The sequence below is a fragment of the Vitis vinifera genome, chromosome 7 (genome assembly GCF_030704535.1).
Source record: "Vitis vinifera cultivar Pinot Noir 40024 chromosome 7, ASM3070453v1".
Taxonomy (NCBI): Eukaryota; Viridiplantae; Streptophyta; class Magnoliopsida; order Vitales; family Vitaceae; genus Vitis; species Vitis vinifera.
The window spans coordinates 16,795,109-16,812,663 of NC_081811.1; the positions used below are offsets into that span (position 1 = coordinate 16,795,109).

Consider the following 17,555-nt stretch of genomic DNA (forward strand, 5'->3'; position numbering starts at 1 on the left):
AATAAATAAAAAGACAAAATAACCCACAGGATCTTTATTTGTAAATTTTATTGGTACTATTAGAAGAGATGTGTCTTTAGAACACTAAACTAGTCCTTTTGAAGAGGTTGTGTCTTTAAAATACAAGATACGTATCTATTAAAAAACATGTCTTCCGAGAGGAAAAAAAAAGTTTTAATTTCCTTTCACCTATATATAAATTCTAGCATGTGAAATATAATGCACATATAATTTCTCCATTGAAACTTACTTTAGAATTAGTAAATATTTTAACTGATTTTAGAAACTATTATTATTTTTTTTAAGGTAAATCTTGTAGAGTTGTTACATTTATAATTTTTTCTTTAAAAACTAAAAATAAAAATATATCCAAATAACTATTTAATAAAAAAATTTCATTCACTTCAATGAAAATCAAATAAAATATTAATAATTTTTTCTTACCTTTTTCCTTTTTTTAATATATTTTTATTTTTATTTTTTCTCTTTTTTGTTTCTTCCAAAACATAGCATGACATATGAATTCCATCCAAGCTATTAATCATTTGTTAGTGTAACTTCTTTATTTTTTTATTTATTTTTTATTTCTTTCCTTTCAATTCTAATAATGATAAATATCCATTTCTTTGTTTTTTCAAATGCTAATAATGAAATTGTAAAATAAATAAAAAATTATTCCTATTAAATATTAATGATAAAATTAACTAAAATAAATTCCTCTTATTCCCCATGACATTACAAAAATATATCATTTGACTGTAACATCCTTTTTTTTTAAGCATTTATTTACTTATAAGTTATAACTAATTTATATGAAAATTGTAACTACATTTTTATAACTTAACATTAAAAAAAATGTTGTATTTAAATTCATAAAAAGCAACCCATTTCAAATTTTGTTATTGTGCAAATTTTAATAAAAAAATCTTATATTAATGATTGCCAATATTTTTCTTCTTTTTTTATTTTTTTAGTATTGTCCAAAACATTCACTTTCAATATTGATTTTCATTTTTTCATTGTAATAATCCTCAATCTTTGGATGATCTTTTCTTCAAGTTCCCATTTTAAGTCCCAATTTTCCAATAAAATTGCAATAATTAACTATTTGAAATTGAAGTGTAAGATTTGTCTTGTCAACTATATATGGTCACAATAAATTCAAATTTGAGTAATTAATTTATAGGAATCAAGGCTTAATAGCATTATTGTACCATTATTTCCATTTTTTTTTCTAGGAATTTTTGTTTTCAAATCATATAATTTTTTTATACCTATGATTTATTGGGAAAAAAAGCAAGTAGCCTCAATTGTAATCACCCATATAAGACAAAAACAAAAAATGGATGAAGTTAGAGTAGGTTTTACGGGGTTTTTATTTCAACTACTTTTAAAAGAATCATTTATAAAATATTTCTCTATAAGTGACTATAAGTGATTTTTCAGATTTTTAAAAATATTTTTTAAATTTTGTCAAATACTAGTCTCTATTTAGTAACTGTTTTAAAAAATAGTTTTTGAAAATAATTTTTGAAAGTCTAATGTTTTGTAAAGCAAAAGTATGTTTGAAAACATAAAATATATTTAATATATTTTTAAAATAATTTTTATGTCTAATGTTTTATTTTTAATCATTCTACATGTTTGTATAATTATTATTTTTAAATAGTTCTTAAAAAACAAGTGAAAACAACTAAAAGATGTTATCTGAAAATATCATGTTTTTTATTTTTAAAAACAAAAAACGGTTTTCTAATTATTAAAAGTGTTTCTTTTGTATTTTTTGTTATGAAGAACAAAAAACTATTATCGAAAACAGTTATAAAACAAAGCTTTAGTTTCTTTTTAAAAAAAACTTTTTAAGTTAAAAGTGATTCCTAAAAATATTGCGAAACTCTCTCTTATTTTCCTTGTGTTTGCAAATAAGAGGAGGATGAGGGCAATTTTCTTGTGGACCTCACATGGAGCAGCTAGGGCTGCCTGCATTATTGTGACAACCTCTCACATATTGACTCAATAATAATGTGGAAATTGAGGGAGATGTTGACAACTCCATTAGGTCTTTAATTTCCACATCAAACAAAAATAAAGGGTGACTCATAGTCAAATAAATTTTCTATTATTCAATAATAAAAATATGTATTTTATTCCCAATCTTAGATGGGTCCATCCCTAAATAAAACCTATCTTTAAGTAAATTTCAAAATTACAATATGAAAAATCATAATGAAGTAATTTTTAAAATATTGTTTTAGTTACTATAAATTAGACAAATTTGTCTCATAAGATGATATATTTTCCTCCTAAAATTAGAAAATTTAATCAAAAATTAATTTTTGGTGCACAATTTTTACTCTAATAACATTATGATACTATAACAAAAAATTTACAATTACTCATTTTTTTTTTTTATTAGATTTTGAAGACTATTGGTAAGGATGGTTGAACTAATGAATTGTAGTTGGGATGCCTAATTGGGTATTTAAAAAGAAAAATCCATGTTGACTGCCTCAAGTTTAGGGCAAGTGGCACATTCCCCAATCAAAATTTGTAAATTTTTGTTCCCTAAACCCTACATAAATATCACACATTAACCAATAATTAAACCCTTCTAAATATCAGGGTAGAAGAGTAATTGCAACTCTAAAAAAAATGTTTATGACTATTATCTTTTCAACACATTTACGACATAGAGCCTGTTTGCAACATCATTTAAAAATAGTTTTTAAAATTTTTTAATATTGTTTTACTGTTGTTTTTTTTAAAATAATTTTTAAAAATAAAATGAAATAGAAAATAATTTTTTAATAATGAGGATCCGTTTGACCATATTTTTTAAAACTTGTTTTTAAAAACTGTTTTTTATTTTTTAACTTAAAAGCAATTTCTAAAAACAAGTTTAAAAAAACCATAACCAAACAGACTTATATTTTCTTTTTATTTTAAAAAAATTGATGAAAATAACTTTTACTTATTTTCTAAAGAATATTCTCTATTTCATTTTATTTCTAAAAATTATTTACAAAAAACAATGATTAAACAATATAAAAAAAATTGAAAACAATTTTTTGTTTTTAAAAATAAAAAATTATTTTTAAATCACACTATTCAAACAAGTTCTAAGTAGGAATTATTTTCACCAATTTTTAAAAACAAAAGAAAAATATGGGTCTATTTGGATATATTTTTTAAGACTTGTTTTCTAAGTTAAATAGTAAAAAATAATTTTTAAAAACGAGTTTAGGAGAATTTGGTCCAACCAGCTCAATATTTATTTAATTTTTTAAAATTTGACAAAATCATTCGATAAGTTTTTCATAAAAAATGATTAAAGAGACTGATTGATATATATATATATTTAGAATGCTCGAAAAAATAACATTATTTTAGTAAGTGATGTTTATTAAATAATATTATTGAGAGACTTTTGTAGCATGACTTGGTGATAGATAAGTGAAGGGCAAAAAGGTAAATTGAAGGGGGCCATAAAAAACCTAGGACGTGTTTGTCCTAGATGCGATATAAGAAGGGCGTAATTGGAAATGAACAAGCTAAAGTACATAGTAGCGCATACGTTGCCTTTCTCAATTCAACCCTTCTCTCTCGCTTTGTTTTTTTGTTAATTCTCTCTCTACCATTACCACCACCACCACCTTCCTCTCTCTCTCTCCAAACAGGACATAATGAGATGATGAGAAATAACAACAAAAGGTGGTAGATGCATGAGCAACAATCTCTCTTTCTCTCTCTCTACAGCCTCACAACACCACCACCTTCCCTTTTTTCTTCACTACCCCTTCAGATTTCACCCCAACTCCCTCTGATTCTCCTCGGTTTCTACGCTCCCACAACCACCGTCACCGTCACCACCATCACCACCACCACCCTTGTCTCTCCCCTCTCAGGTACCCACCTACTCCTCTCACTTCAAAATGGTTGCCTTCTGCTTCTCTCTTTTCCCCTCTCTGATGCTCTTCTTGCTGTCCAATTGGTGGCTTGTAGTGGGACTCATAAAAAAGGCATTTTGCTTTCATGGGTTTGATGTTGTGCTTGTTTGGCTATGTGGGTTTCTCTTGATTTTTGTGTTGTGACTTTGTATTTGGAGTTCGGTCTTGTGGTTGGGCTTGTTTTTCTTTGTTTTTGGCTCTCCGTTTTTGTGAAAGGTGGTAGGTTGGTGGGGTTGACTTGTTTTTCAAGGACTGAGATTGGAAAATTCTTCGCAAGCAAGGCTTTGGGTGTTTGTGTTACTGTCTTTGAGTTCCAATTCCAGTTGGCAGGATGAGTGAATTGGGGTTAGTTTATGCAATTCGTGAATGGGGTGTTTGGCTCCCAGAAAATGCAGAAATTTTTATGGGGTTTAAGGTTTTGTCACCCTGCTCCCCAACCCACGAATGCTCTGTAATTTTCAAGAATTTTGAATACAGATTTGCCCGAAAGGGAGAGGATATAATCGTTTTATGGAAGCTTTTGGGTGTTTGTACTAGTTTTTTTGTCTTCTTATTCCCATATGGGACTGGTTTATATAATATTGGTATCAATGCCTTTTATTCTTCTGGCCCTTTTGCTAAATGGCATACTGAATCCGAACTGCTCATGTCTTTCGATACAGCTTTAAAGGGAAACTACTGTTAGGCTTCTAGCTATGTTTTCTGATATGGCTTGAGTTTGGTATGCATTGCTGCTTTTCTTTGTCATGAAAATCCCTGAATGCTCGTGAATGTTAGTATACCTCTTGTTTGTTTTGGCGAATTGAGATGCTCCGGGTGGTAGGAATTGGAGTTAAATATGCCTTGTTGAGTGATGAGCAGCACAGGGTTTTCATTAACCTGATGAGCTGCAATATCTTTATAAACAGTACTTCAGAAATCTACAGCTCATATTGCTATAACGGTTTTGAAAATGACCTACATGATTTCTTATTCGGGAATAGTTTTTGGTGTATGATCATAATTTGCTCCACCAACCTTATCTGCATGATGCTATACCTGATTGGGTTTTCCATCACTGCCTAACTTCACTTTTGATGCACAATTCTCCTAATTGCCCGTATGTTCTGCTAAATCAAGGAAGTTATCTCTTCTGGATGTATGGCTTTGCCGTCAATATGTAGTTCTCTCATTGACCCACATTTTTATCTAAATCAAGGAATTTATCTCACCCAATCATCCATCTACTGAAGCAAAGTAAATGCGGTTTTAATGCGGCTATCTGGTGATCTAGTAATGCAATTAAAGTCACAAGGGTACCACGTCTTTTTTATTTGATAGACAATCATGTCTTTCCTCATTCTCCCTTTGTTTATCCTCGAAAGATAATTTTGTTTACTTATCCACTGGTGTTATTTCTGTAATTATCTAGCATGGTTCTGTTCTTTATTTTCTTTTTTACATTTTTAAGTATTAAAATGGTAATATTTCATTGCACGATAGTTTTAAGAGTTGTTCCTGTGCTTCATATGAATCTTGCTTTCGCATGTCTTTCTGTTCGTAATTGTTTATAATTCCTTAAGGCCATCAACTTAACCATTGTGCATTCTTATTAGGAAGGTTGGGGTGAACTATGGTGAGCTTAAGGAGGCGCAAAAACCTGGGACTTTGTGCTGGTACACATACTATGAATTTTAGTTTTTGCGACATGATGAAGTGCTTTTTGAATTGTCCCCTTAATGAGTGGTTAAACTCTCTTAATATTAGAAATAATAAGATTCATGGGAAATATTGTTTATGGGTTTACCCAGCATGGGCATAAGAAGCTGGCATTCTCAGCCTGTTTCCTGGAAATGGCTTCTTAGAAAGAACAAAGAAGTGATTTTCTGTCATCTTGTAGATTGTTATCAAAAAGCATGTGTACTGTTGCTGATGCAAAGAACAGGAGAAGTTGGGGGTTTTGCCATTCAAGAATCTATTTTATTAGTTTTATTGTGTTTGTCAACTGTGTTTAACATATCAAAGGGGTCTTTGTAGGACGCGCTTCTTTTCTAGCTCCACTTCCTAAGTTTTCTGAGAATGGTAATGCTCCTGTCAATCATGTCCAACCGGCAAGACCATTCAGTGTGCAACCTGTGCCTTCTGATGATGCTAAACAACCAATAGTGGTAAGTACGGATTCTTATAGTTCTATTCCTGTTCATTTTATTACATCCTCTCCGATCTTTCCTGCTAATCTATCTTGCATTTTGTTAACATGCGTCACATATATTAACATCATTAAGGTTTTTACATAAATCTGTTCATTGTGTGCCATCAAATGATACTTTTAGTCGATTGTAAGCTACTGAGGGAACATTTAGATGTCCCATGGAAAGTGAATTGGTTGTATTGTGGTAAGGGAGAACAGCTTGTACTTTTCCATTGAGTAATGCTTTGTAGGGAGTTTTCATTCCCATCTAAAGATATTTAGTACCATAGGCTTGCCCGCTCTTTGCATATAACCTCAAAAATAACATCTGCACTTGGATGGCTGGTTTAGATAAAATCTTGTAGCAGATAATCAAGTTTCAGGAGTATTATCATTTTTAATTTAGGCCTAATGCGAAAAAAATAATATAACTTGAAAACTGTAACCTTCATATTATTACCACACCTCGACATTAACTGGCTTGTACAAGGAATGGTGATTAATCTTCTCTGAATGCATGGAATGTAATCATTATAATTTGATTTTGTGCTTGTTCAATGAATGCATTGGAGTTCCATGTTATCTCATTATTTTTTTTTTTTGGAGTTATCTCTTGGAAGCTTTACCAGCACTTGATTTGCTCATTTTTACTAGATTTGAGATTCTTCTAATCTACATATGCATGTCAGTTACCTAATTTTAAAACTTTTCCTTGCTCTTTGCTTGATTGCATCTTATCTCTCAGAATATGGGTTTGTCATTACTAAAATTTGTGAAGTTGGACTGGATTGGAGTGGTGATTGAGATGTGGAAGTTGTGAAGCTGTGTGGCTTTATTAATTTCTCCCCCATTATTCTTCCATTATTTTATTTTAGCTAAATTTTCCCTTTTATCTTGTGGGATTGGGTGGGCAGAATTTGAAACTAACACATCAATGAGAGACTGTATAAGCTTATTGGATTTCTGTAGCACCATCTCATTTGTTTTGTCATTATCCAAGATCTCATTTAAAAGGTCTCAGGATTAAAAGGGGTGGATAGCCAATCTGCCAATACAGAATTGAATTAAGTAAATTTCAGTTGAATTTGACGAGAATTTTAGAGAACATCAGTAGGAGTGGAGGATTACCAAAATACAGAGGGCTATTCAGAAGAACCGTAAAAACAAGAGCTGATATTTGCAAAACCTTCACTGGAGCCTTATTTGTTTGATGTAGTAAGGGGAGTGCATAGATCAACAGCATTTCTTCCTGTCGCCTATGATCAAGATTCATTTTTTATGGGAAGGCCCTGAAGAAAATTGGTATATTTTTATGAATCTGCATACATGTATTAGGGTGTTTCCTCAGCAATCCAAAAGGAAAGAAATTGGGCACTTGGACTTTTCACTTGTCCGTACTGAATACTAATAGAAATTAAGACTTTTATTTAGGGTATGATGTACAATATTTTAATCCTGTCAGATAATGTTCTGATTTCCCTTGAAAACGAATTTTCTTTGTTGTTGTTGCATAGCATTTTTTATGCAATCTCGCTTAGGGGAGGGAGTTGTTTTTTGTTTTTTTTTTCTTCTTGTCTTTGCCTTTTGGTGCATTTGTAGGTACTTTGGCACTTCCTTGCTTGGCTCTATTAATTATACCCTTGCTTGCCTTGAAAAAAAAAAAGAAAAAGAAAAAACCAAAAAATAATTGCACTTAGGATGCAATCTTTATTTATTTATTTATTTATTCAAAGTCTAAAATGTGCATTATTTTATGTTCTGCTTTGCTTCATATTTGTGTTTGTGTGGGCATCCCATCTATGCATAAGCATGAATAGATGCATGATTAAGTAATTTATGATTAGCATCTGTGATTGTTGAGGTAGTTTGTTCATGGTGTATCATGCACTTTCTTTTATTGAAGGTAGGAGAGGTAAATCTCCATCCTGAAAAGAGGTTGGGTGTCTCCATTCTGTGAAAGATTCTCTTCTTATTTGAACACTCACACATGGTCATGCACTCACACACACAAAGAATTGTATTTATAGTTTCTATGTGTAGTCCCTCATTTCTAAGGTGAATGAGGTTCAGGTTTACTTGATGAAAAAATAGGAGAGTATCCAACTGTAATAATTATAGTTTCTTTTCTAGATTTCCTTATACTTGATGGGCTTTTATAAGTTCAATCTGAATTTTCCAAGGTAGGAAAGTCATCAATGCATGTCATGAGAGTGCAATTCAAAATATGATGAATCTTTGGGTGCTGGCCTTTGGCAAGTCTAGTTCGAAGTGGGTTGGACATTGTTGGCCAGAAAGAAGGCTGATTATATAGACATGGCTTTTGATAGGCTAGAATGACAGATCAGCATTGAGTCTCCAATCCTAAAAATTTCGGATGCAATTGATCATAACCAATGGTTAAACAACCATATACTATATTATCTGGTTTTATCAATTGGATAAAACGACAAAGAGTCCTATTGCACTATTCCTGCTCTCTCTCTCTCTCTCTCTCTCTCTCTATATATATATATATATATATATATATAATGTATGTATGTGTATATTCTCCTTGGCCATTGCTGTAAAAAACTGAGGCGCATTAAATTAATTGTTTCTTTAATGCAATGGTAGCCAGTCCTATTGCACTATTCCTGCTCTCTCTCTCTCTCTCTCTATATATATATATATAATGTATGTATGTTTATATTCTCCTTGGCCATTGCTGTAAAAAACTGAGGCGCATTAAATTAATTGTTTCTTTAATGCAATGGTAGCCAGTGAGATGCATGTGAACCATCTTATAATTTACACTTACATTTATATTAGTCGATGTTGTCTCCCAGGTAAATTCCGCGAAAGTAGGTCCTGGATCCTCGAATGTATCTGGTTCTAGCTCATCAAAAGAGCAGCATAGTAAGCCATTTTCAGGTTTGTCTTCCTATAGAATTGTTTTTATTACATTTAAATCATTTTGACCTTGTGTACTCAAAATTATCTATCAATAACCTCTATTATGACCTATGACATCTTTCCTCTGATTTTGTTTTCACTTACTTCTTTGTAACTGTCACATTGAAGAAGAAAAAAGAACTGTGGATGTCTATGCATACACACAAAAACTGTTTTTATTTAGTCTTTACAGATTGTTGGCGTAATATGATGGAAGCAGAGATTTTAAAAGGCAAAACCTGGGGACAATTAGAGAAAGTGCCACAGTACTACACTTGAATATGCCTGCAAACTTGGGGATCTCATTCTTTGAAATGATCTAACACCCACTAGATTGAAAATGCTGGTTTTACACTTAAAACAGTATTCAGTTATGGAATTATATCAGTCACAATCTTGCAATCCAACAGTGGCCTTTAATTGCTTTTCATGTTTGGACTTTTGGATTGCTTATTGTTAGGAGATAGAAACGACATCTTGCAAGACATGCTATGACAATAAGAGAAGAACTTTAGGTATTGAGGATGTTCGAATGCAGATGATATGTTTAATTCAGAGATCATGTTTGTGAATGCTTTACTCAAGAGAAATCAGAAATATGGTCGCCTCAGGTTTATGAATGATGTAAAACCCTTACATTCAATTAATTTTTTGCCTGGTAGTAACATCAATTACTCCTCATCCAAAGTAGTAGCAAATCTGTGACTCTTTTTCGAAACTTATATCTACTGTGTTGGCTGTTTAAGAGAAAAACCGAAGTCTTGATCCAAAAATCCTAGTTTTCTTTTACCTCCTTTGGCTTAAGATACCAACTATTCCTTGATTAAGCTTGGTCTTCGGAAAACCAATTGCTAAAGAGCAAGGACTAATCACTGCCTCGGGAAGTTAATTGGTTTGAACTGGAGCATAGTTCTTAGAAAATTTTGATTAAGCTCCAAATTTGTTGATTTAGAATCTAATTGAAAGTAATTGCAACATCTTATCAGCACCTACATAAGGCAGGTGTCAAAGTCAATCATGGATATCAAGTTCACTATTTTGGATGAATTCATGACGTGCTTTAACAGTAATAAAAAAGATCAAGCACTCTTGCAATTGGTTGATTATTCCAATCCAAAACTTCATTGATTTACAATCTAGTGGTAGCTGATATGGAAGGTCTCCTTAATTGCATAGATCTCATCTCATCATCATAGTTTACAGCAAGTTTAGATGCAGATGCACTCCTGTTTACATGATTGGCCTCTTTAAGCAGTATTCTCTATCCTGGAAACACCTTTCTTTGTCTTTCCTATTTAATTTAATCATCATGTGAGTTTCATACAAGTTGGTGTGCTTCATAGTCTGCATCCTTTTATCATGCAATGTGACCAGATCAAAATTCTGGCTTTAGCAATAGCCATGATAATGGACACTCTGTTTAGATTTCCTCTTCACAAACCATTGTTGAAGTTGGGATTTTACTGAATAGGTTTAGTAGCCTCTGCTTATGAGCATGAACATTTTATCAATTTACCGTGCGGATCCTTTTCTTATTTGTTTAGAGTTTGTTGCGAAGTTGTCATCAGTTTTTGGTTTGTTTTCTTAGCTTGCTGATTGTATAATGATCATGGATAGATGCTCTTATTTTGCTTCCTTAATACCTTATCCAGAGTTCCAGGAAATCGAGATCCATGATCAGCAACTACCATCTGAACAGGTCCAACCTAGCTATATGTTTGTGTCTGACCTAACATTTTCAAAGGAATTGTGTCAAACCATCAGGCTTTTTTTGGATCTTCCTTTGGGCGGGAACTCAAAATCCCCATACCTCCTTTATTTAATTAATTTTTTTAAGAATTTCAAAATTATCCTCATTTTTAATTAAAAAATCATTTTTAAAATGTAGTTTCCAAACATAAAATTCAATGGCACAACAAAAGTAACGATTTCTACTTCTACTACCTAATGTAGAAGTCAAATGCTATCCCAAACAAGCCTTTCACGAGTTTTCCTAAATGATTCCAAAAGAGCAATCATGGTGTCCTGGAAGGTTCATTAAATATGAAGCACCTTCCCATATAAGCTCAAAAAGGGTTTCCGCAATTTGCAAACATTTTTAAAACCGAAGGCACTTTTATTAGAATCATCCAAACAGATAGAAACTACTAGTGGATCTAAAAATGAGCTTTTGCCTTCTAAAAACTCAATCTAAACAGGGTCTTGGAATTGAAAATCCTTTGTTCCAATGAATCTGAAGATAATCCTGTTATCCCTTCCAAGGTCAAAACATCAGAGAACATCATCATGTATCATCTGAATATGGTGGTTTAGTTTGAGAATGAAACCAAACCAAGAATAGGATTGCCTCTAAGATCATGCATACTGGGTGAAGCAGCTGAAATGAATATCTTACAGGATGAACACATCTCTCAAACGTATTCTAAACAACAAATAGATTAAGCTTCAAGATAAGTGGATGGCATTATGGTTTGTCGTAGAAGCACGTGACACAAATCAAACCTTCCTCTAGGATTTTGATTAATAAGGTTAATCTGTTGTTTCCAGCTGCAATACTTGGAGATTTACTATGCATGAACCCATCAAAAGTTAATATTTTTGTGTGGATGATGCTGATGCAAATGGGAGTAATTATTAGCAAACAAAGTAACATAATAGAATAATGATAAAGAAAAAAAAATGGAACAAGCAAACATGACTCAAGTTTTGTTTATGGGTTGTCAAATTCTATACAGGAATGAAAGAAAGGGGTAAACTGAAAAAGCTTGGAGATAGAAATCAATTAAAGTAAAATTGGTTCTATTTGTAATCAAAGATATCTCATATTCCATATCCCAGGAACCTTTTGTACAGGAAAGAAAGTAAGGCCCTAGTATCACATAAGCATACTCCAATAAAACATGCTTCTAGCAGATACGGTTTTCCTAGAAATACAACTTTTATCTTCACTCTCTCTGTATACTCCCAGTGTACTGAAATTGTGGCCATTGTTGCTAGGCACTCTTTAATCTATCCTGTTTGCCTATCCAAAAAAAAAGAAGAAGAAAGAAAAAAGAAAAAGGAAAAAAGAGGATTTTCCTAGGACAGCAAGTAATAGAGAAAGTAAGGTTGTGATTCATAAATAATAAAGAAACAGACTCTAAAAGGAAACTAACACATAGAATCTTCTAAACAAGCTTCTGGTCTAGACTCTCCCGTATTCTTCCCCATAAGATTTGAAGTATTATAGACCTAAAGGGCATGCAATGGAGCTCAGGTGTAGTGTCCAGTGCTTCTGGATAAGTGTTTGACAGTGGACCATGTGATTAGTAGGCTTTGGTTTATTCCCAGTGGATGTGTGTGGCATAATAAAATAGTAGTGGGTGGACCATCTCTTCCTTTATTGTCAGATGTTATTGGGTTTATAAGCATCAATTAGCATGGAGATGAGCACTATGTTACATGGATGTACCAACACAGCAAAATCTTAGAAGCTTAGGAAACTGACATGGTGGGTGATGGTTATTCGTCTTTTGAACTTATCTTATTACAGGATGTTGTCAAGTGAATGAATATGTTGATTCTAAGAGGAAATGAGGTTAGCGCCACAGTATATATGACCAAATTGGCTAAAACTAAACTACAGAAGTTTTTGGATTAACCATATTGACATCAATAGTTAATTGTGAGAATGGAACTTCTCTTTAGATTCATAGAAATTAACACTCTGCCTTCTTACCTCACCCTTCTAATTTAACATTCTTATCTTACTGCTACTATCAATCCATGTTGGTTACCTAATGGTGTTTGCAAGGCAGATGTACAGGAAAACTTTGAATCCATACCAAGAATCTCTTTTAACTTAATTAATTATGTAGGATTGTTTATTTCTTGTCAGATCATCCAAGAAGCTACACTTTCTTGTGACTTTTTTTTTTTTTTTTTTTGATGCCTTTGTATATCTTTGTCTGACTAATGTTTTGAGTTTTATATTTGTAGGACAAGAAATTAAACGCAGAAAACGACACCGGAGAAAGCATTTTCAAGACCAGGAACCATGTGTAATGAGAGGTGTCTATTTCAAGAATATGAAATGGCAGGCAGCAATAAAAGTCGACAAGAAACAAATCCACTTAGGAACTGTTGGTTCACAGGAAGAAGCTGCCCATCTGTATGACAGGTATTTATAGTGAATTCCATCTTGCTTCTACCAATAGTTGGTACTTTTGAGATGCCGTTTGGGTTTTTATTAGCATTGTAGTCTATGGTTGTTATATTACGATTAATTTCTGCAGAAACTTTGTTCAAAGGGTAAAAGTTCTTAATTGAAAGTTGCAGCTTGCAAAAATGTCTTTTTATTTGTCATGTATAAGCTGATTAAATGGAAGAAATATTCTCTTTTTTTTTTTTCCTTTTGAGTGAAAAGGACACCTTTCCCACTATATGTCTGTATGTGTGTTATTTCTTCTAACCGTCTTATCATTTGTTGTTACAAATATGTTTTGCTTTCTGCACTACAAGAGAAAGGCTTGTAACTGTGGTAAATGATTTGTTTTTTCATCCTGTATTTAACAAAAAAAAATCTAGTCAGGAGCATTTTTGTTGAACATAAGTAGATATTTTGATTGTATTGCAGAACACTGTCTGTAAATTGAACAAAGAAAAGGATGATAAAGGAATGTGCTTGTGTTTTTTGCCTGAAGAGCCATATAGTCTATTTCAGATCACTTTATAAGTTGCATTATAATTAATGCAACAAAAAATTCCCCATTAACATAACTCACAAAAACCTTACCCCTAGAATTGGGATTGACAAGATCTCCTTTTTTCCTATGTGCTTAATCTAGAGATTATCTGATAAGTAATTGGCCGTCATGTCCCTTCTCAGTCTCAACTGCACTCTTTCTTTCTTTCTTTCCATTTTTTTTTTTCACTTTTTAGCTGTTCTTTTGCCTTTTATTCAACTTGAAACATTTCTTTGTTTACACAGAAAATCCTTGCAATTTATTGGATCATTTACACCAAATTTGTACATGGTTAACTTATTTATAAGAGGCTCTATTTTGTTCAAGAGCTTCCACTAGAAAAGAAAATACCTGAGTGTGCTGGAACTGAACTTCAAGAAAGAATTTGCTAAAAATAGCCCTTAGTTATCAGCTTCAAACTCTGGTTCTACTTGATTTTCAAAGTCTAATTAACTAAAAAAATTCACTGCAGGAATTATCTTAAATCAAGTGGAACTTTAGAATGGAAGAACATGGTAAAATGATGAAGAGGATTTATGAAAATATGTTGTCCAAAATCAATGATAAATGCAAACAAAGCTTTTGTTGACCAGCTTGACTACCTTAGACTTCCCTCACTAGTTGATGTTTGTAACCTTCATCTTTCATCTGATTGGCTTCAAACTATCAATAGCAGTTTGGACTGGTCACTGGATTACAATGATATGTAATATTGGGTTCCGGGTTTTACTTAATGACTTGCACCATCCTAATGGATTTTTTAAGATTGAAATTTAAAGTAGTTTGATGTGTTTGTTAGGCTTTCTTTTTCTTTGATACACATGCAAAAAAATATTAGGAGATTCAAACCATAGGCATGTCCCAAATCCATATCAACCCCTCACAACATAAGATTTCAGGTGTTATGAACCATTTCTCTGGTGTCTTCCCAACAGTATGAGTTGATTCATCAAGTTTAATAAAAAACAAGGATTCACGAACAATTGATATGCCAATTGAACGAGATATAGTATAATACTTTGAAGAACAAAAAGGTGTATTTTTATGTGGATTGTGGATGGTAAAACGCAAAACTGCTAGATTATGCTTCCAAGAATCTTTTTATTATAACATTTTGCTAAGATGAGAATGAAAGTATAGTTACAGTAGACTTACACAACCAAATACCATAGAAAGAGCATCTCTAATCATGCAACCACCATTTGCATGTTTATTTTTGGTGTTTTCCTGAGCCATGGCAATCAACTGCCCACAAAGTAGAAAACCATTTTTCCTAATAGACTAGGGCTTCATGCTATGAGACTTTTGAAATGAATGGAGACGTTTAGAAGATGGGAAATACATAATACAGGATAATAAATCTGATTCAAAATAAAAAACGGCATCACCCATTTATCACATGAGCTCAACAATAGGGTGGGGATAAAGATTTTTGTCAGATGTATATGGACAATAGAAGGGGGAAAAATAGAGTATACCTTAATCTGTCAACTTAAAATGTGTTACAGTCATGTTTAATCTTGTTATTCCTCCTTGGTGTATTTGCAGGGCTGCTTTTATGTGCGGGAGAGAGCCCAACTTCGAGCTTCCAGAGGAGGAGAAGGATGAACTTAGGCAGTTCAAATGGGAAGAGTTCTTGGCAATGACCCGTCATGCAATCACTAACAAAAGTAATCTTTCTGTCTTGTGACTCACTATGAATGTCCTTAAAGAGTTTTGCCCCTAGATCTCTAAATGGAACTGCCTTAAACAAAAATTTCAGAACACAAGAGAAGGCTTGGGGCAGGGTTGCAGAAGCATTCTGAGCCTCCACAGCAGAATAGTGATGTGGAGGGCGAGCAAGGCACAAATGGTTTCTCAGCTTCAGAAGATGTAGAGCCAGATACATCAGCCTCTTGAAAGATATGTGGTCTGGAAACAAGGCTAAACTGTCTGGGTTCAAACAGTAAAAAAGTGTTAGCTTCTCAGGCTCTTTGATTTTTTTTTTTTGGTGTATAAAAGCCCCTATTTAGGGCAAATGATGATGGATTTGATTGTCAGATGGTAAGCAGATCCTTGGTAGTTTTGATCCAAATAAGGAGGTGAGTATAAGACCCAGTCAGAAGCACCATATTTCTCCATTCTATTACTCTCATGCTTCACTTCTTTTAAGGTGAATGCCTGAAGTGATTATTGTACTCCATATCCTTAAAATAGCTTTGTTTCCCAGATCTACAATAACTCTATGACAAGCTTCTCAGTTTATATGCATCATTGTTTCTGTCCTCTTCACCATTTCTACCACACCACTCTCAGTTTGCTTCTCTGAACAGATACATCAGAATGATTTATGACATTTCTAAAATAGCTTCTATTTATTGAGCTACCAATTTTCCTTAAAGTTGAAGTTTACAGGATTTGGGTTCGGGTTCAATATGCATATAATGTTTTTTAACATCCTCTCTTACATGCATCCATACCTGCATGTGGAGAGCAAACATAGACAAAAAACTTCAAATTGTCCCTTACATGCAACCTCCTACCCACACGTAGAGAGCAAATAAAGACCAAGAACTGCAAATTGTCACTCACATGCGACTTCATATCTACATAGGATTTGGGTTCATGTTTAATATGCATATAATACATTTTAACACCCTCTCTAACATGCAACCCCATACCTGCAAACTATATATTATCCCTCAAATGCAAACTCCTACCCTCAGGTAGAGAGCAAACACGGACAAAGAACTGCAAATTATCCCTCACGTGCTTCTTCATATCTACGTGTAAAGAGCGAAACATAGACAAAGAACAACAAATTAAGGTGGTGTTTGTTTTTTTACTTAATTCTAAATAGAACCTTAATACTTAATAGTATTAAATATTAGGTTGTTTGGTTTTGTAGTATTTTATTTCTATTAAGTATTAAAAAGTAAAAAAAATCATTGTGTTATTTTTTCTATTTAAAAAAAGCCACATATTTTGGCTTTTTCTATTTAGTAAAAAGTTTATAATAAGTCATGAAAAAGTAAAAAAACAAACAACCTAAATTCTAAAACTAAATGGTTTTCAGCAAAAAGCCAAAAAAACAAACACCACCTAAAAGATATACTGAATGGGGGAAACAAATATGTAAATTACATATAAACGGCTTGAACTCAAGATCTCCCGCCAAACCAAACTCTAATACCATGTTGAATTATTAATTTTTTTAGAAGTTTACACTTGTCAGATTTGGATTATATCATGCTCCGTATTACTATTTATCATTATTATTTTCCGATTCCTATTTCTTTGTATTTAGCGAGTGCTAAGGTGAATGAGAAACAGAGAAAAGAAGTTGATCCAAGGCCAATTGTTGTGGAAAAGTTCGTAATGGCAGAGGAATAATTAGCACAGGGGAGGGCAAGCCAATATGCTATATTTCAACTGAGATAATAATGTACCGGTAGAAAGCTTCTTAGTACACTTATATTTCATGGGACAATAGTTAAAATAAATGCCTAATTTAAAGCATTCTATATCTATATACAATAATTATAAACTTTACAATGTAGCGTTACATTAAATTAAATTTCACCAAATAATATACTTTCATAAATAATTTTCTTTTCTTATGTAAATTTTTGTCACCATCGGGACTTCAACTTCGAACCACTCACAAACTAGGATTTTGAAAAAAATAAAATAAAAATACAACAATTTAGAAAATTATTTTTATCAATATTTCTTAAATTAGATATTTATTATCTCTGTATTCATATAGTATTTATTTAAGCCTTCTCTATATCTACTTTTTGG

At 32.5% G+C, this 17,555-nt stretch overlaps 1 protein-coding gene across 4 annotated transcripts; it reads left to right on the forward strand.

Annotated features, from left to right (window-relative positions):
- Positions 1-3,583: 3,583 nt before the first annotated feature.
- LOC100855254 (ethylene-responsive transcription factor-like protein At4g13040) lies at positions 3,584-16,025 on the forward strand. Of its 4 annotated transcripts, none has more exons than XM_059738079.1 (7): positions 3,584-3,905; positions 5,547-5,602; positions 5,964-6,094; positions 8,943-9,012; positions 13,027-13,207; positions 15,321-15,442; positions 15,535-16,025. In XM_059738079.1, the coding sequence occupies exons 2-7, from the start codon at positions 5,560-5,562 to the stop codon at positions 15,669-15,671; spliced, it is 684 nt and encodes a 227-aa protein (XP_059594062.1). In that variant the 5' UTR covers positions 3,584-3,905; positions 5,547-5,559; the 3' UTR covers positions 15,672-16,025. The 4 variants fall into 4 exon arrangements, with proteins under 4 accessions (XP_059594062.1, XP_059594061.1, XP_059594059.1 ...); XM_059738078.1 differs by having other exon boundaries at positions 3,585-3,905; positions 5,543-5,602; XM_059738076.1 differs by having other exon boundaries at positions 3,587-3,905; positions 5,543-5,602; positions 8,943-9,027.
- Positions 16,026-17,555: the final 1,530 nt, after the last annotated feature.

Coding starts and splice junctions, on each gene's coding strand:
- LOC100855254 (XM_059738076.1), top strand. CDS start 5,560: ATGGTGAGCTTAAGGAGGCGCAAAAACCTGGGACTTTGTGCTG. Junction 5,603..5,963: donor AAACCTGGGACTTTGTGCTG/GTACACATACTA, acceptor GGGTCTTTGTAG/GACGCGCTTCTTTTCTAGCT. Junction 13,208..15,320: donor GCTGCCCATCTGTATGACAG/GTATTTATAGTG, acceptor GTGTATTTGCAG/GGCTGCTTTTATGTGCGGGA.